The sequence below is a fragment of the Poecilia latipinna genome, unplaced genomic scaffold, assembly GCF_001443285.1.
Source record: "Poecilia latipinna isolate Pla-1442-1.1 unplaced genomic scaffold, P_latipinna-1.0 Scaffold281, whole genome shotgun sequence".
In the NCBI taxonomy this organism is placed as follows: Eukaryota; Metazoa; Chordata; class Actinopteri; order Cyprinodontiformes; family Poeciliidae; genus Poecilia; species Poecilia latipinna.
In genome coordinates, this window is record NW_015112897.1 from 601,808 (window position 1) to 621,763 (window position 19,956).

General features: G+C 36.8%; 2 protein-coding genes across 3 annotated transcripts in view; both read left to right on the top strand.

The window, feature by feature from the left end:
- b3gat3 (beta-1,3-glucuronyltransferase 3 (glucuronosyltransferase I)) overlaps nucleotides 1-6,693 on the top strand; it is a 10,591-nt gene extending 3,898 nt beyond the window's left edge. The window contains exons 3-8 of the mRNA XM_015033887.1: nucleotides 313-496; nucleotides 1,386-1,569; nucleotides 2,573-2,734; nucleotides 3,444-3,530; nucleotides 4,684-4,887; nucleotides 4,995-6,693. Coding sequence (XP_014889373.1) covers nucleotides 313-496; nucleotides 1,386-1,569; nucleotides 2,573-2,734; nucleotides 3,444-3,530; nucleotides 4,684-4,887; nucleotides 4,995-5,093 — 920 coding nt within the window. The 3' untranslated portion in view covers nucleotides 5,094-6,693. The remainder of the gene's footprint in view (nucleotides 1-312; nucleotides 497-1,385; nucleotides 1,570-2,572; nucleotides 2,735-3,443; nucleotides 3,531-4,683; nucleotides 4,888-4,994) is intronic.
- Nucleotides 6,694-11,671: 4,978 nt separating this feature from the next.
- LOC106948299 (uncharacterized) lies at nucleotides 11,672-18,212 on the top strand. 2 transcript variants are annotated; one of them, XM_015033888.1, is made up of 4 exons: nucleotides 11,672-11,754; nucleotides 12,285-12,393; nucleotides 15,107-15,736; nucleotides 17,787-18,212. In XM_015033888.1, the coding sequence occupies exons 3-4, from the start codon at nucleotides 15,146-15,148 to the stop codon at nucleotides 17,940-17,942; spliced, it is 747 nt and encodes a 248-aa protein (XP_014889374.1). In that variant the 5' UTR covers nucleotides 11,672-11,754; nucleotides 12,285-12,393; nucleotides 15,107-15,145; the 3' UTR covers nucleotides 17,943-18,212. The 2 variants fall into 2 exon arrangements, with proteins under 2 accessions (XP_014889374.1, XP_014889375.1); XM_015033889.1 differs by lacking the exon at nucleotides 11,672-11,754 and having other exon boundaries at nucleotides 11,990-12,393.
- The last annotated feature ends 1,744 nt before the right edge of the window (nucleotides 18,213-19,956 follow it).

Below are 19,956 nucleotides of genomic sequence, written 5' to 3' on the forward strand. Positions count from 1 at the left end.
TTTTTCTCTCAGTTTTAAATTTCATTTAATTTAATTTTTTTTTTTTTTTTTTTTTTGACATGGCAGAAGGGTCTCAGATGATTGAAAGCTCAACACAGCAGCTGGACAAAATATTCCCACGTTACTTTCAGAAACCAAAAGTATCGTCGGAAATGTCTTTAAAACATAATCAATATTTTTTTTATGTCAAACAAAATGGCGGTTCTGGATATGCTGACATCAGTCCAAACTATAGCAACACAAGATTTTCCAAATATTAAGTCTTCAAAAACTAAAAATACTATTAATTGATCAAATCGATTTATTGCCCAGGCCAGCACTGCGACTGCGCAGAGCACGACCTGCCGAAAGACCGCGCCATATCCCGGCTACAGGAGGAGCTCTACCGCCTCCAGGGCCAGATACGGCAGCTGGAGAAGGCGAAGCAACCAGAGAAGAAGCAGCCTCCTAAGTCCTCGCTTTCCACCATCTTTGTCATCACCCCAACATATGCCAGGTATTCCTCCTCCATTCTCCGGTCCCCTCGGTCGCCGTCACCATTGTTATACTTTACAAAATGTGGGAAGAAAGTTAAAGTGACACCTTCATAAAACTGTAACAGACTTAATGTTCTGTTTTGGGGTGGGGACGGTTATGCGTTTTACGGTGTTGAGTCCTCCTGATAAATTTGAACGTAATCTCTGCGCTGTGAGCACGCAGAATTTTTCTGTCGGTTGCCGTGGCAACGGGTCTGCGTGTAGCGTAAAAACCGACACAGAGCGAAGAAAAGCAAATTACAAGCGGTTTTAAGTTTTTTTGTTGTTGTTGTTTTTAGAACTATTTTTGGCGCTATTTTATTTTTTGGTGTGGCGGACAGCAGTCGCTGTAATTTCTAAAGGTTCAATAAAAGACAAAACTGGGCTTATTCTCTCGTTTGTTTGTTGAACGTGGCAAAATTCGTAACAATCATCAAATAGGATGAAATATTTCATAAAGTATAGCAGCTATAGTTGTTAAATTTCAACAGTGTCTCCTACAGCGGCAATTATGTAAAATTTAATTATTAACCAAAATAAGAGAAATTTGCTTCATCATTGCATCTTGACAGAACTGACAGTAACCAAGCTATAGATTTATAGGAGAATACGTATCAAAACATAAGGAATTTTCCCTCCTTTAATTCCTTAATTTAAACCATATTTTATAGAAATCGGATAAGAAAGGCACTATGATCATTTTTACAATAGATTCCTGGTCATCCCTTATTGGAACAGTCTGGTTTTATGGACGTGACTCTGTGACTCGCAGTAATGGCGTCTGTAGGAGTGTCACTTGCTAAAGCGGCTGATAGGCGATGTCCGATCCAGAAAGGTTTATCAGTGGCCGTCTTGTCCTCCTCGTCGCAGGCTGGTGCAGAAGGCTGAGCTGACCCGTCTGTCCCAGACTTTCCTTCACGTCCCTCAGCTGCACTGGATCCTGGTGGAGGACTCGCCACGCAAGACGCCACTCGTCTCCAACTTCCTGATGAAGAGCGGCCTGACCTACACGCATCTGAACGTTCCCACCGCAAAGGAGCGCAAACTGCAGGAGGTGGGTGCATGTCCCATTTTAGCATACAGTCGGTTTTATCATGATTACATTCTAGATGTCTAAAACGACATTTTGACCATCCCGAATGATAATTTAGGATATTTACATTCACATTCTGACTAGTAAGCAGCGGGCAAAGTACCCAAAATTTGTGCTCAAGTAGAAACGGCACTATTTCTATTTACTCAAGTAGAAGCAAACATAGCCATCCAAGAAATTAAAAAAGTAAGAGTAACAAAGTATTTGGTAAGTTAACTCAGTTACTGAGTAACTGATCAAATTACCTGTCACTTAATATTTAAACATTACATCATCAGAAAGACCAAGCGAAAAATTATTACAATAAATCCCATAAGTAACAAAAAATAACAAAATCAGACCAAGGACATTTTTTCCAAATCAGTTTCTTTCAATATAAAACTTATGAAACTTTAACAAAAACCGCAGGTGTGTGTCTAGTGAGCTTTTGGTTAAATGTAATTTTACTCAAGAAAGAGCAGAAATACTTCATAATAAAATTACTCAAGTAAAAGTAAAAAGTACAGCCCAGTGAAAATACTCCTAAAAGTAAATTTAAAAAAAGTTACTCCAGTAAATGTAATTGAGTAACTGGTTACTACTACCCAACTCTGCTGGTAAAAATAATTCAAGATATCTTGAATGCAATTCTGACTAGTCAAAAATTAAAATTTTATTTATCTTAAGAATTATGCACAAGTGTTTTCGCTGGGCGCCCAAGTCAAAGTTAATTTATGTAGCACATTTACATAAACCTCAGCTGACCAAAGTGATTCATAACATCACAATGGACAAAAGACAAGAAATCAAAATAAGTTTGATTTTAAAAATCATCATAACAATAAAAACAATACAATTTGGCAGTAAAATACCAAAAATAATATGAATAAAAACCAAGACATACTTAACTAAGTCCCAGCTCTGAGTCAAAGCCGGCTTTTATGTCTTCAAACGTTTTACTCTGACTGTTCGCTGTTGACCTCAGGGTGACCCCAGCTGGCTGAAACCCCGCGGCGTCGAGCAGAGAAACGAAGGACTAAGGTGGCTCAGAGAAGACAGAAAGACTGAGCCGGGGGACGACGGTCAGCAGGGCGTGGTTTACTTCGCCGATGACGACAACACCTACAGCCTGCAGCTGTTCGAAGAGGTTTGTGAATGTTTGATTTCCGCTCGAGATCCTGAACACACGCTTCCTAAAGGTGCTTAAAATCCTTGAAAGTGCTTGAAAATGTCCGAGGTTTTCAGAGTTTTGTAGTAAAGTGCAACCTAATGTTTGAATAACGTTTAAAAGTATTATTTACCGCCAAAACTAGATATTTTCATAACAAAAGTTACAAAGGAAATTCTTGCTAAATTTTGTGGCATTTAGTAAATAGTAATAATTTTAGTCATTTTGATTGGCCTAAAACAAAAAAGTTTAGTTTGTTTTAATTTCAGATAATGAGGGAAAAATTGTGCATCTTTTTATTGGATGTGTGAAAATACCCGATTTCAACTGTACTTTGCATTTAAGCATTTAATTTGAGCATGAAGGTGATTAACCTCAACACAATTTTAGATTGTTAATGAATATTTAGCTCATTGTGCCAAACATGACAAATATTTATCTGCTTAATTGAAATAATTATTGAAATATTTCAATAGTGGAAATATTATTTTGTACCTTAAAGTAATTGAAATTAGGGGACTTATTTTGTTATCTTAGTGTTTTCTTCTGTAGAGGGTGACTGAGACGTTCCAAAACATAACATTTTGTTATATTTATTACTATCACAAGATATTAGTAGTAACAGTAACAAATTATGTCATGAAAAGTGTTTGATTTTTTTTTCTGTGTAACCTGGTGTTGTTGTCAGATGAGGAGCACTCAGCGGGTTTCTGTTTGGCCCGTCGGGTTGGTTGGTGGGATGAAGTTTGAGAGCCCCGTGGTTGAAGGAGGGAAGGTGGGTGTGGGTTTTAATGTTTTTATCTTTATTTATTTATTAACTTTTATTTTTATTCTTATTATTGTTTTTATCTCTTTCTTTCTGTTTATTCAATGTTACATGACTCTGTGTTTCTGTTTTTAACTAAGTAAAGCACTTTGAAATGTCTCGCTGCTGAAATGTGCTATCCAAATAAAATTTGATCGATTGATTGTTTCTCTAAGATGCCTCCTTAAGTTTCTGGCTATAAATTCAGTTCAAGACTTCGACTGAGGAAAAAAAAACAACATAAGCTTTTATTTGTGTTGTAATAAATCAGATTAATCCGACAACAGATTTCTACAAGATTGAATGCCATGGACAGAATAAGCAGAATAAAATGGATGTTTGGATAAAAAGGTAAATAAAATGTTTTTTTACCCCTCCAGCAACAGATTAATTTATTTCTGCACAGATTTTTAAATGCCTCTTCTAATAAAGGAAGATTTCACACAAAAGCCACCAGTTCATAACCCTCCACTCTTATTTGTGCCTCTTGTTGTTAAATTCTTATAAATAGAGGATTTTTAAGTCTGTAATTCCATCTGTGTCAATTTAGACAAAATAAAAGTTATGTAGAAAAATAAGTTAAATACATTGGAAAAGCGCAGGAAAGCTTTAATAAAAGTCAGTCCACGGACCACAAATGGCCCTCTAACCACCTTTTGGACACCACTGATATAGATACAACTTTGCAAATGAATGTCATAGAGTTCCATTATTTTAACCATCTGAGACAAAAACATAGAGAAACATTTTCAAAGTAGACGGTTTTGTACGAATACTTTGGACATTAAATCGTGTTTTCAGATTTTTGTTTTGGTTTGTTTTTCACAATGTTTTATATGACATTGTTAAATATGATATTTTACATTTTGAACAAGTGTTGCAAAAATTACACATGTCCACATTTTCTAGACATTGTAAAATCATTCGAAGATTGAACAGTGGTTCAATCTCTAAGACTGGGTAAGAACCTAAAAGAAAAACCAGCATTTATATTTTTATTTATCCGAAATAGATATGCTGAAGTATAACAACAGGATCTTAAAGGGTTAACAACAGATTAATGATTAGTATCATAAAGTGTTGAAGCCTTAGCAGATCATCCATGTCATGCTTGATGCTTCAGGTGGTTCGCTTCCACACCGGCTGGCGGCCCAGTCGGCCGTTCCCGATGGACATGGCCGGCTTCGCCGTGTCCCTCCGACTGGTCCTGGCCAATCTGGACGCTTGCTTTGACGGAGAAGCACCAATGGGCTTCCTGGAAAGCAGCCTGCTTAAGGGTCTGGTGACAGTGGACGAGCTGGAGCCCAAAGCAGACAACTGCACTAAAGTACGACACGCTGCCGCTGCTGTTTCTGTCGCAGAGACTGAATAGAACTGCACTTTAAGTGCTCAGCATGTCGGCATGCTGTCTGATTGTTTGCGTTTCATTTTTAGGTGCTGGTGTGGCACACCCGGACAGAGAAGCCGAAGATGAAGAGGGAGGAGGCGCTGCAGGTGCAGGGACTGGGCTCAGATCCCGCTGTGGAGGTCTGAGCAACATGAACACCAACATTAAAAAGCATCTGCTCAAAAACAGGCTTTTAAGTTTACTTATCTCTGACTGTCTGGATTTGGTTCAGCTCATAAGTGAGTGTTACAGGTTACCGTTTTGGTGTTTATCGTGATTATCGTGCAGTTTGAACAGTTGCCTAAAGGTGGCGCCAAACAGCATTTTCAAAGCCTCGTTTTTTGTCAAGGGACAGAAGGGCCACAAATTAATGCATGAATAAGACGTGAAATAAAGATGGATTTAGCTGATATTTTAAATAAGTTTGGAAATACATTAATTTATCATTATTAAACTGTTGAATAATGTATTAAACACTTAAATAAATGTGGAATTTATTTCTATTTATTGTGGGAAGCATCTAAAACTTTTTAATCTATAGTTTTAGAAGTTCTCCAGTTATTTTAGTATCCTGTACTAATGAAGGATACTTCAGCATTCTAGTGGAACTTGATTATGTTTTTAAAAAAAAGCAATTAATTGTGTTAAAATTACCAGGTTAAATGTAATTAATTAATTGAAACTAACATGTTAAATCCATGAGCATTAATATATAAATAGATCAATTTTGCATATTTTTAAAAAATATAAAACAATTTTTTGGTTTATTTTAATATAAATAAGTATACTATTATATTTATATTCTCATTTAAATGTAACACATTTATAATATGCTGCAACATAGGGTTATGTATTTAACTTAATTTAGTTGTTTTTTTAGCATCGTGGCACTTTTGTTCCTCCATACTTTCCACACTGTATTTTCAGATACAAATAGAGGTTTTCCATGTTAACTTTCTTTAGAATAAACCAGTAATTACTCCTGGCAGCAGCTGGATATATTTAGACTGTATGTGGTTTGACCTCAACCTCTCTGTAACTCCATTTTTATTCATTTAAGATTCAAGGACAAATATTCATGCATGGCTTTTGTTTTAGCATGATTAATGTCTATAACTCTTAGGTATTTTCTAAAGCATCAAACTGTGCACGAGTTCTGTTCTTAGTTAAATATTTCTGAGTCAAGTTAGATCATCAGCAGTAATTCTCCAGCAATAAGACACATTAACAACATAAACTAGCTATATATTTAGTAATAGCGCGAACAAACCAGCCTTGTCTCCATACTGGTGCAACTGTGACACAATCCTCTGAATGGTTTAACGCCCAGAGCCGCTCTTGAACTTACATCTTGCACCATGAAGATCTCTGAATGAGGGGAAAAACTGCTGACGCTCATAAATGTGTATATTCACAGCGCAATATGCAAACTAAAAATGCACAGTGTTGCATTTCCACTCTGCAGAACACTTGAATTTGACTGAAATGGGGAGGAATCCGTTTTTATTTTTATTTTAGCTGCATATCAAGGTTTTCTCCCACAACGTACTCTGCAGTCAAACAGACTGAAGGTCATTAAACTCCATTTCTGTAAAATCAGCCTGTGCCTGCGTAAGAAAATATAGTGCCTGTGAGAAAGTTTATCTGCTGGTGTTTGTGTATTTATTATTGTGATTATTGTTCTCTACATTGTACAGTGTGATGATGTCTGACCCAGGCCTTGTAAATAAACGTGTTTAATCTGTCTGTGATGCATTCAAGCGTCCGTTAATAACAGGCGGTGAGGGAGAACATGGTTGGTAACTATTTAAACAAAATAAATTAATAAAAAGCCTCACCATCACATCCAGGCATTCGACAAGCTTAATGTTGGCAAAGAAACGATTTTTAAGTGTTTTTGATCATGTTGAAATGACCAAATGTGTCCCAGTTTCAACCATCTTTCCCAAACTGTGGCCCTCTAACAAAAAATAAATAAATACGGGTAGCATTTTCAAAACAGCATTGTAGATAGAAGAAAGGAGTGAATTTCAGCTAAAAAAATTCTGAAATTTTGAGATTAATTGCTGAAATTTTCTAGAAAAAAAGTAGGAAATTTCTAAGATGAAAAAGTAAAAAATATTAGACTTTTGAAAATCAGAAAAAATTGCAAAATTTGACAATTTTGGACGTTTGGAGAGAAAAGGTCAGAAAATTTCAATTTTTTTTCTAGAAAATATCAATCTCAAAATTTCTGACTTTTTCTAGCAAATCTTTTACTTTTCAAGCTCTTCTAGAAAATTTCCAAGCACAATCAAAACATTTCTGAGTTTAGAATCACCATAATTAAGAATCAGCTTATATTTCAAGTATACATTTAATAGCAAGTGTTTTTTTTTTTCTCTTGATTTTCAAACGTTGAAAACAGAGAAAGAGAGACAGACAGAGAAACACAAAACTAACGGACAAAGCAGAAGCCGAGTCCCTCTAAATGGGACGAACATAGTGAACAATAAGGACACCAGAACAGGGTTTTCCTAAAATATAAGTTTTCATGAAAACCAATACACCGCAATTCATATTTAGTGTGCAAAGGACAAATAAAATAATGTATTGCTATTTTGGTCTCAACCAGAGGAAAATGAAGATGTAGCTGCGTCCATGAAGACAAACTATAAGCGTTCAGAAATGAAAGAGCAGCGGGTTGAACGGGAGGCGGTGTGAGCTACACAAACCATGCGCTAAAAAAAAACCTGATGGCTACAGACGCCGCAGCCCAACTGTACATAATATAGTTAGTCTGAAGGCGACATGCGCAGTAGAGTGGCTGCTGACGCAACATGACTTGTTAGGTGAGGTCAGAAGACTGGTTTGATAACTATGACGTGTGGACGGACGTCATTTGCAGGGTCTTTATTTGCTCGTTCTTTTTCTCTATCACCTCGATATTTTAGCAGCTCAAACCTGACAAATCTAGCAGTCATGTCCAGTAGAATGACTTCTCCGTCCGTAGGGAGCGTCACCGTCGAAGCCTTGGAGGCGGTGGTCGACCGCCTTTTCATCAACATGACCCCAGAGGAGTGGTTGGGACTGGGAGCTGGAAACCCACTACCCAGCACCACCTGCACTCTGGGGGAGATTTTTGGAGACATTTTGGAAATATTTACATCCAACGTCCTGGATAACCTACTCAAGCAAAAATCCACTCTTGAGACCTTGGAGGCAGCCGTGGGCAACAAAGTACCTGAAACCCTTGCTGAAATCATGGCGTCGACGGAGACTACCACACAGAGCACACAGACAATTTGAACCAGCTCATTGCAAAATATCTGTTGGATAGAATTTCTCATGGCTTGGACTCGGATGATCCTACAACAAAACATGTCGACCCAGCACCTTTTAAATCCATTATCAAGTATATGGTTGAGGAAACCATCTTCATCATAATGGACCTGATGGTTACATTGCTTGCATCCAGTGAGGAATCTAAGTAGCCGTCGACAACCCAGTTCAGTCTAAAGAGCTCGTAGATGGCAAAAAAGAGATGCAGACCAAAACAGCTGATGAGCCGAAATCGAAGCTCAAAGTTTGGACAGGGAAGATCAAGAGGTTTTTTACCAAATTTTCCTTCAAGCATTCTTCTGAGGTTGCTCCACTGAACCTGGACCTGGAAAAACTGACCTCAACCCTTTGAAAAAGTTTCAAAGTTTCAAAGTAAAAACCATCAATTTACTGATGTACTGGCCAATAATTAACCCAACTCCCCTAAGTTTGTTTATTCCTGGTTGAAATCTGACACGGTCTGCTTTAGTTTTGCGTTGATATCCATTGCCGTTCGGTCATTTTGAATGTTGCCATGTTTGTCATGGCTGCATCAGTTTTCGTCTGAGCCTGTCAAGTGACACTATTCACTTTCAGGAGGACTTTTCTTAGTCACACCTCTCACCTGTCTGACTTTTATCACTTCAGTCTGCACCTGAACGATCATTCTGGCGTTCAGCAGTTTGATGAGCTGCAGATTTAATCATCCTCACCTGTTTCTGCCTCATGGCGGCTTCCTCCAGCGCCATCCATCATCGTCCTCTCCTGAGCTGACTGATGGCTGCTACGCCCTCTGAGTGGGGAAGTCTCCGCTGCGCAACCGTATATGGAGTGAGAAGAGACACACACACCGTTTGGGATGTGAGTAAGAGGAGCTGAGGTCGTAACTCTGTTAGATCCACAATGATTCACTCTCATTTTAATGTTTTCAAACTCAGTTTCAAGCGTTCAGGGTTTAACAGAACAACAGTTGATGATGTCGTCATCCCTTCGTGCTTCAGCATGCATGTCTGAGAAGCAAGCACTGAGTTCACACACAGCAAATCAACTCCCCATGACAGCGTAACAGGACCAATTTGCAAAATTGAAAAATTGCAACTTTTGGACATTTTTGGGAAAGTTTTTGACTTTTGACACTGAGATTTCCAAGTTTTTTTCTAGAATATTTATGAGATTAATCTCAAAATTTGTGAATTTCTTCTAGCAATTTTTGACATTTCAGACTCGGAAATTTAAACAAAAATTCTAGAAGATTTCTGACATTTGAAAATTTTATATTTTTTTTCTAGAAAACTTTTCAAACTCTGAAATTCCCAATATGTTTCTAAAAAATTCTGACATTAATTGAAATTTTCTGAATTTTTACCAGCAGATTTTTGACTTTCCAAACTCCTTATGTTCTGAGTTTGTAACTTAAAAAATATTAAACTGAGATTTTTCTGATATTTTTTCCCCTGGAAATTTTTTATTTTTTTTTTTTAAATTTTTTGACTTTTCAAACTAAAGAATGTCCAAGTTTTTGTTGCAAATTTCTCAAAATTTCTCCGTTTTTTTCGGCAGAAATGAACTCTTCCCTTTTTTCTCTATCTGCAGTATCTGCTACGCTGTCGTAGCGCCCGCTCCCCGTCCCTCCCAAACTCACTATTTACTCTCCAAACAGAAGCATAAAAGGACATTTCCATATCTTCTTCTTCCACAAACATTTACCTGGCTGTAAAGATTCCCGTTTCATACCTGAGGAACGCTCTTGTTTGAAAGGAGAAACCCAACAAATTAACTCCTGCAGTTGTTGCTGACCAAATGTATCATTGTTGCTGGGAATAAAACCTAAAAACATTTTATGGACCTACAAAATACAAAATATTTGATAAATAAATGATTTGTATTTGTGTTTAGTTACCACAGTAGTAACTAGAGTCCACCTATCAGACCGAAGACCGGCAGATATTTTCTACTAGAAAAGGGAAAATCAGTTCTGGAGTCAAATCTGATCGCAGAACAGATAATAGACAAAGAATATAACTTCTGGTTTGAGGAAACCATTTGAAAGGTAAGTGCATTCAGACATTATTACATAATCAGAAAGGTTTCTTCATATCTTATCTTGTACTTTGCCGGTAGTCGGCGTAATGATAAGATAAAACAATAATTAGGTGCTTTGGCCATATTTGCTGCCAGTCCAGCTAAATAAGATTTGTTTATAACCACAAATGTTGCATGAACTTAAAAAAAAGAGAACTTAATATTTTTGATATTTACTTAAGGAAACGTGTTGTAATTTTTAAAGAATCACATTTTATTTATTTTATTTATTATTATTATTATTATTATTATTATTATTATTATTATTATTTTAGGTTTTAAAATAAGGAAAAACATAAAACTTTGCAGAAAAGACAATAGATATATTTCCTTCTGTGGGATGTTAAAACTTATGGGAAATGAAAATGAAGAAAAGAACATAATTTACAACATAATGACAAAAAATTGATTTAAAACAGTTTTACTGCTATTTTTAGTGTCATCCTGAAATTGGAAATCAGTTTATCAAATGAGAAAAATACTGCTTACCCCAGTTGTTATTAAATGCATATTTAAAACATCTTAAAAAGGCATATTAGAGTCATTGTAGATTTAAAAAAAAAAGTAGTAGTAAATCTCCACCAAAAGAAATCTCTTTTTCTAGGAAATAACTTGAAAATTTCTGATCCCCCATCCCAAAAAAAGTCCAAAATTTTCAACTTTTCAATTTTCTGACTTCCAAAAGTCAAAAGCTGACATCTTTTCAAACTCTCTTTTTTTCTTGTTTTTTGTTTTATTTATTTATTTTTTATTGAAAATTTGATATTAATCTAAAACTTTCTGAGTTTGAAGGCAGAAGTTGATATCCTAAAACACCATAGTTTCTTTGTCGCTAGTCCCATTTATCATGAGCCACAGGTTGAAGACGGATGTGAAACAAAATGGCTGACAATGAAACGAATCGTCAGAAACAAATATTTGCCAACCTGAATGAACTGAAGCAAAGTCATAAAGAAGAAATTTACTGTACAACAACAATATGAAACTAATTAAGCCATAAAGAGAACAACTTTCATTGGACTATTGGATTATGGGACTCCATTTTTTATGACTTCTGATTTATATCTGTGGGCAAGTCAGCATTTTAGAATAACAGCCAATAAATCATGTCTGTTGGGAACCTAAACAGTTCAGGCGACTAATTTCACAGTTAACTGGTTCAAATAGTTCAATTGTTCAGTGGCTTTAAAATCGCTTTAATGATAGTTTCCATTAACTGTGAAGACATCAAATGTTGTTTGATTAATGGATTTTATTGATTAATCAAATTTTTGTTTCTTGAAAATTTAATTTTTGGAAAATCTGGATTTTTTTCCCCCCATCCGCTCCAGTCCAGAGGGACATCAGGACGCCCAAGGCCGCCATCTTGTTTTTACAGCTTTTATCCATTTGGACTTTGGACTCAACTCTACAAAGATATTTGGAGTAAGTTAAGATTTTTTGTTTCGTTTTGTCTTGTTTTGTTTTAAACGACACTTGTAAACAATATTCAAAATAATACAAGAACAAAGTGATAATGTTAGGAGAATACAGTACTGATTTTATGAGAACTCATGTTAAGTTTTACTTCGGAAATATTTAATCCTTTAATGTATATGCATCAAATTATCAATATCAGTAGTTTGATGTAATGTGGGTTAAAGGTAACTGGTTGATCAACCTTTGAGACTTTTAATTTATCGCTGACAGCTGTTCAGGTTCAACATTATCACTTCTATTCACTGATAACAGGAATCCTGCAAAAGGTGCAGAGATAAATCGCTGCATATTTTAAAGAGTTAAAGATCTTAAAGAGTTTGAACGTAAAACTTTATTCAGACACGATTAGTTTATGTTTTAGTTTTCAGTGCAGAACTTTAGTTTTTATCTCTAAGAGCGTAAAGAGAATGTGTGTCTGAATGGTATGGACACGGAGTCCCTGACAGGAACATTTTTTTTTTCTGCTGCTGGTTCAGCTCACCTCATTAATGACGTCACGTTGGGGGTGGAGCTTATGGTGCGTTTAAGGGAGCCGTCCTTAGTCATTCACACACACAGCAGGAAAAGGACTCAGGACAACATCAGGTAAGACTTTTTTTTACTTTTAAATTAATTCAGTTCAGCTGTTATTAGTTAATAATTTTATATACAGAATGATTTCTTTCTGCTACCAGCAGTCATACTTATCATGAAAACCAATCTTAAAAAGATAAGAAGAATTTTTAAAAAGATATAAATTACCAACTTTACTCATAAAGTTTAGGATTTTTTTCTCCTTTAAGTTATAGAAAATTTAAAAACTCAAATGGTGACTAAAATAAAAGAACTAAGCTCCATTTCAATGTTCATTTTACAACTACCCAGTAAAAAAAATGCTGACTAATCTAAACCAGGAAATAATAATAATAAAGTCAAATTAGGTTAAAAAAAACCCTTACATTTAGATGCTTTGTTTAGTTTCAAAATGGGCGTCTTCTGAAGGAGGATAATGTACTATCTAAGTAATATCTATTTAAACACATTTTATGCTTTAAATGTGTTCTTTACAAATACCAACTTTTCCATTACTTGGTTTGTGTCGGGCAGAAGAACATCGGTGATGCTAGGTGTCGTTGCATGCAAAGTGGCTCTGCCTCTGATCCACTGTGGTTGACGGTTCATCCGGTTTAATCCCAAAATATGAGCACAGAAGAAAACAAAACACATGGGGAAACATGTCTGGCATTAACTCCAACTGCTAATACCTTTAAGAAATTAAAGTTCTTCCAACTGAAAGAACATTTCCCCTTTTATTGACTTCAGTCAGTGACGCTGCTAACAACTCTTAGCAACATTAGCACATCTCTGTTTTATGTATTCAAACGTTAAAAGGTGACAAATATAGGACTATACATGTGTACCACTTGTGAAACGTGATAGGAACCATCACAAAGTAAGCTAACATTTGGTAAGTTTCTCTTCCAATGAGAAATTCAAAGGTCTCTCACTGACGTTGACCTCAAAATCCAATATGGCCGCCTTGCTTAAAACGTGACATTTGCGCTAAAACATTTTTCTGCACTTCTGACAATCGTTAACTCTTTCACACATACTGTACAACCTGTTTTAGTGAACATGTAGTTACAAAATGCAGATTGTAGTTAGCTTGTAAGGCTAATAGTAGTTAGCATGTTCACAGATTAGTTCAGTTAGCTAATTCCACTGGATTTTAAGCTTGAAAACACAGTAAAACTGGGTTTATTTTACTATTCCTGGATTTAAGATCATAGATGTATTAGCACCATATATTTAGTAGCTTCACAAACTTTATCGATATATTTAGCTAGTACTGAAACCGACTCTTTTACAAAAGAGAACGAAAAGAACATAATCAAAATCTAGTGACAGTGTAATCTGAAACACTGTTTCCAGTGTTTGAGACTTTTGGTCGTTTTTACTTTTCTCAACAGTGGATTTCACCTGTGGGGCCGTCTCTTTTCTGAAGCACTCACAGACAGCCAGGTCATCTCATTGCAGTCCCTCCCAGCTGCATTCAAAGCATGAGACTGATTCACACTTTGATGAATCAAATGCTGCATGAGTTGCTCCTGTTTGAGGCTTCTATATGGACCATGATGCTAACACCTGAACCACACCCTAAAAATTAAAGTAACTTTGTCAGACAGACTGTTAACTTTAGTTTATTTTTACCCAATTAAAATACAGACCAAACCTGCTAAGACTTCATGGTATTTTGCTTTAGATAATATCATATCCTGACTATTAGTAACTAGTGAGTCATACTAAAAGTGTCCTGGCTTCAACTTTGTCTTTCAGTTTGAAGTTAGTGAGTTTGGTTGCTAGTTTGCTTATGGCAGGAGAGCTGGATAACAAAGTCGAACTGTCAGTGTTTGTATTTATCTGTAGAACAATGTGCCTTTGGTTTTGACATCTGGCTTACTGACAACCTTGATAACACTGGCATTGACCTTCTACAGTACATACAAGCCACAGCAGCTGATTTACACTGATAAACCTGCAGAGTTTTGCACAATCTGTACCAACAAAGCTGGAATTTGTACCAGAATTATCCATTAATAATCTTTCACAGTACTATCTTTTCAGTTTTACTTCTTTTTAGCGTCAGAACCTTTGAGAGTGACCTGAGCTGATTGAAGGTCAAGAAAATTTAAATTTAAAGGGGACCTAAAAACACTAAAAGTCCTTTAAAAAGCACTCACCTGTTTTTTGGTGTCTGGAAAATGAGTTTATACAAAAACTTCCGAATATATTGTCACAAATCAGCAGGCACTATGCCGCTACCTAGCAACCGTAGTGTTGCCCGAGCTGGCAACCCAACCTGAGCTACAAAATGTTTGGTCATCTGGTTTTCTGTTGTATGCTCTGTACAATGGCTGGAAGAGACAAGTGTTTTTGTTTTTGACTTACCATCCTGAAACCACTTGCTGCATTCTTGTTTGTTGTGCAGGAGGCTCCACTTGTTCTTTTCAAAGATGTACAGTTGTATAATTGCGCCTAAATTTGCAGCCATTTTCACATTTTAGTGTAAATGTTGAGTTGGGGGGGAAATGGTTTTAGGGCCTCTGTGACAGCTCTTTCTGAAAGGAGCTCAAAATAGGCAGAAGTGACCAGATTAAAATCTCATTATCTAAGAATGATTTTGTGCAAAAAATGCAATGAGCATGTTCTATATATATCCTACTCTATTCAAGGAAGCATAATAGGTCACCTGTAAAGAATGCTGATGGATTATGTAACAGTGTTAATCTCTTAATCTGTCATGTCTTTTCTGTTTTAGGATAAGCAAAGAATTGTTTAAGAAGAAAGCAAAGACAAGATGACGATCGGCAGAAACTCGAGGAAAACCTCAACCCGAAGCTCCATCCGGGCCCCCAAATTCCTTGACAAATCCAGCGGCTTCTACGGCCGCCTTGATGAACCCGAGCCCGCCACAGACGACGGGTGTGAAATAAGCGGTGGTAACGTTGAGGCTGAGGTCAAAGACGGCAGTTCCTCCCCAACAATGGTACCCAACACATTGGCAGACGAAGACGTGGAGGTGTTTGGGGTAATTGAGGACGATGGAGAGACTCTCCTGCAAAGAAAGCCAAGCCGCCTCAGCAGCAGGTGGAGAAGAAGCACCAGGAGGAAGCAGAAGGACGAGAAGGCTGAAGAGGACCCAACCCAAAACGAGAAGTCCAGCCCAGAAGTTCAGGAAGACATGATGAAGGTAAAGACGGAGGAAGAAACGGTGAAGGAGCCTGGCCTTGTTCACTTCCAAGTCCGGGAGTTCGCGGATGACCGGGTTCTGATCCGAGACAACAAGAGAGTGAGAGAAGAAGAGGAGGAAGAGTCAGAGGAAGAGAGGAAGATGAAGAAGGAGCAAGAGGAAGGGATGAAAATGGTGAAGAGGAAGAATTATCGCAAGGTGAGACTTTGTTTCTGCCGGTTTAAGATGTCAGACAAATTCCACATTTATGCCGCTTGGTTAAACTTTAATCCTCTTAAAGGTTACATAACCGAGCATGTGGAACAAGAGGGCAAAGTTCTGGCTCATCGTTGGTTATTAATCACCAAGGAAACCCTTCATATCACCTTAATAATACATCCTCACCTGGGACAAAGTACAGCAGCCACTGGTGCATATCACCAACACAGTAATTGCAGTTTTTCCTTTACCTCACCCTTAACGGGTCATAAAAATGAAACCAGAGGACAGAGGTCAGCAGGCGGCACAAAACGTGTATTTTCACCATCCTCGCATGTCGTAGAGATTTTCTGCTCCGACTGAGACGCGCTCACTCCGAGGTGGCATTCCTGAGTCTCCTGTGTCTCGTTCTTTGATCAGTGGACTGAAACGAGAGCCTTCCTATCAAACCAACAGAGTGAAAACATTCCTCTGAAGTTAATCTGCCACCATAATTCTCACAGTCAGACCCCCTGTATCACCAGATTAGGACTTTTTCAGCTTGAAAATGGCCAAATGTTTTTCCACTGACCTAAGCCCCAAGAATCACATCTGACTCTCTCTGGAAATCTTACAGACTAGATTTTGAAAGTACAAAACACAGTTTTTTCTAACAGTGGTTAGCTGCTCTCTGAGCATATCAATTAGCAAATCCAAGCGTTTTTCAAACTTGAAACTTTAGTCCGCTTTAATTGAACTCTTGTTGTTTGTCTAGAAAGTTTGTTTTGTTTGTGGAGATCTGAATGCGCAATCGAACACTGATGCAGACCAAAAAATCAAACTCTAGTCCTTTTAAAAACCTATTTTAGTTAGGTTGAAGTGAACTAGCGTGGTTCGAATGTGTATGTGAACGCCAAGCGGACCATAGACCGCTCCAAAATCACAAAGTGGACTGCAGAGCAGGGCATTCTGGGCAAATACAACCAAAACAACCATGCTAGTTTAGCACTAGCAGGAGACAAAAGAGAATGCCTACAACCACAAAAATCTGATGTCACTCCATTTTTGTATACATTTTGTGAAGATTAAGTTGTGTTTAGTGACTTATTCAGAGTTTTTTGTGATGTTTCCTTCTTTGTTTGTTGGTCTTCAAATGGTTTGTTTTGTTTGACATGGTGCTGTGTGAAAAGCAAACCGCACCAACTGAAAAGAAATAAATGTTGCAAGAGGGTGTAAAAATATCTACAAGCCCCTAAACTTTGTTCACTGTTGCCTACTTACTTCTGCATTAAATGATTTAATAAACATTGTTGTATCTGGAGAAAACCTCTTTTTGGACAAATATCTTCTGAAGACCATTAGCTGCCACTTCTCCACTGGTTGAGAACTTTATACTTAAGCTTTAATGGTTTTTAATATTATTACTGGTTGTATCTCAGGCACAGACTCCTATTTTTTAAAATTATTCATTGGAACCCCCCCAAGCAGATCTTCTTCCGTTTTATTTAAGGTATCAAAGCCACATTTGATCTCCAGTGTCTAAATTATTTGGGTGCGAACTGGGTTATTCTACTCTGAACAAAGATTTTTTGAAACATTGTTTTAGCTTTTCCAGACCTTGGTAATAAATGGGAAGATCCATATTATTTGCTGTTGAACGTCCCAATTGGTGTCTTCTAGATAACTTGTTTCTTTCAAACCTTATAATACTTCTGATGATCCTTTTCACCATTAATGGTTCTATTGAAGCTCCTGCTGGTAAAAGTCCCTGAAATGTAAATATTCCCACTAGTATCAGACTTTATTTCCTAGTTATTTTCATTTCCCAGAATAGAGTAACAAAGCCGCCCCACATTTAGAAACAATAGGCAGCTTGTGCTCCTAACAGGGAAATTTCAGTTTCCAGCGAACTCTACAGGTGACCAGAACAAAATGGATTGAGAGGCATGAACAATCTCGCAGTAAAAAGCATAAAAGAAAACGTTAAAATGTAATCCAAAGTAACTAAAACATGACTAATCTGCATAATCTCCATGTTTTATTCAAGCATAATTATCTTCTTTTCCTTCAGGCGTTTGACCGGGCGCTTCGTCGCGGCTGGGAGGCCTTCATCACCAACCTCTACAGCGTCACGCTCACTCCTGTGACGGCCTCCTCGCCAACATCAACCTCGCCTTCGCTGAAGAAGAAGAACCTGCACTCCTCTGTGCTGGCTGAGTTTCAGTAGAGCTGCAGCAAAAAAACATGGACTTTCTAAAATCCAACATGATGAGATCAGGGCTGCAGCTCCAATCCTGACATTTACAGGACCTTAGATTAGGTTACATAAGCAATAATTATTGATGTTTGTTACTGAGTCTAAATTGCTCAGTGCAGCCTTATCGCTTTGTTTCAGTTTGCAGACTGAAGGTATGTATTTTACCACCTGTGGACTTTGCATTGAAGTCTAACATTTGTGACTGAGCTGCTCCTTTTATTTTCTACTTTATTCTGAAGAGTGAAAAAATATATATTTTTTGTTATACATTTAACTCGCCGTCTGGAGCATGAAGTGATGATATTTTGCTTCCTTTGGGTTGGCATGATGAAACCGCTCACGTGTTGATGTGTAACTGCTAAAGGAACTGAAGATTTCATCAGCAGCGATGACTGATCGGTGGAGTTTTTGTTTTGGAAATATCCACATTTTCATTTATGACCAATCAGGGATCAGCTGACATTAAGGAGTATGAATACACACCCAAACCCACACATCCACTTTGCACATGTTTCTGACTCACATCCACACGCAACGCATCTGATTAACAGTATTTATAGAAAACCATTTAAACACCTACGTGCCAGCACAGAAAAACGTCAACTACAACTTTTTATCCTTATTTTGTTCTGATGAAGGTTGTAGAAACCTGAAGGGACAAACTACATCTTAGTGTAAAAGACAACAATTTGATCGACTGTGTATTTCTTGGTGAGTTTTTTTGCACAGGAAAACGGCAATGTTTATTTTATGTATTTATTTCCATATGAAATTAATTAAAACATTATTACACAACACATTTATATCTACAGCAGTTGTGTGTAAATTATACAAAATGCTTTGTAAATAATTATTTTAAATATATTTTAATATTTAAGTTTTTTTCTGTTTTTGGGACTAACACAACCTTCAGTGTGTGTTAAAGAGTTGTTGATGATTAATTTTTGTATAAACTGTATTTGCAATAAATTTTAAGAACTTTTCAAGTTTTTGTCTTAATTATTAACATTAAATGCATTTTTTAAATATATTTAGTTAAAGGATCTAGTTTAAGGTTCTAAAATGTCATAAAAGACACTTCTAATGACTAAGTTTACTTAAAAGCATGTTCTGTATGTCCTAGTTAGAGCTTTAAATATTAGAGCACCCTATTGAAACATTTCAGTGACATTTATTTTATAATGATTATTAAAATTACTCAATAACTGTAGCAGTGTTTTTTGATAATCAGTAAGTTGAATTAAAGTTTGATTTCCCTCAAATTTTAAGATAAAATTTCATTAAAAAAAAGAAGAAAGCAAACAAACCAAAAACTATCTTAAGGGTTTTGATACATCTTCAACAGGGTGCTGATTACTGTGCAGGACACTGCATGAACATTGTGAAAGAATTGAATATTTAAAACCAAAGACTAGTTGTTTTCCCCACATGAATCAGATTTAGACCAAAACAATCCTGCTGTTGTTGTAGTTCTACATGGAGCATGAGTGATACAGATTCTCAAATAAAGATGACTTATCTTATGCAAACATAAATCCAGCCACAGATTTTGTGCAAGTATAATTTAATCTCTGAAAAGACAGAAGGAAATCCAGGATCTACAACCAAAGTCTGCTGATCCTGTTTTGAAATGTAAGCAACAGTGCGTTAATTTGGTACAAACATAAAAATACTGCGCATACTACATCACAACAGCTTAATGCTAAGTTTGTCAGTGTTCAACAATCAATGGCTGAAAGGTGGCAACATTTAGAGAAACCAACTAATGTTTTTGGATGGTGGAAGGAAACTGGAATGCCCAGAAAGAAACTAGATAGGGACAACATGCAAAATCCATGCAAAGAAGCGCCAAAACCTTTACACTGGAGCAACAGTACTAACAATGCTCCACTCGGATAAGGACTTTGTACAGCGGGGTGCCTGTTTGTGCTTATTAGACATGCAAAAAACGCAATGAAAAAAAATATATTTTCATGATTTAGGG

What these genes read in the sequence shown, in the direction of transcription:
- LOC106948299 (XM_015033888.1), top strand. Translation starts at nt 15,146, where the DNA reads ATGACGATCGGCAGAAACTCGAGGAAAACCTCAACCCGAAGCTCCATC. An exon ending in AGAGGAAGAATTATCGCAAG is followed by an intron (nt 15,737 to 17,786) that starts GTGAGACTTTGT and finishes CTTTTCCTTCAG; the next exon opens with GCGTTTGACCGGGCGCTTCG.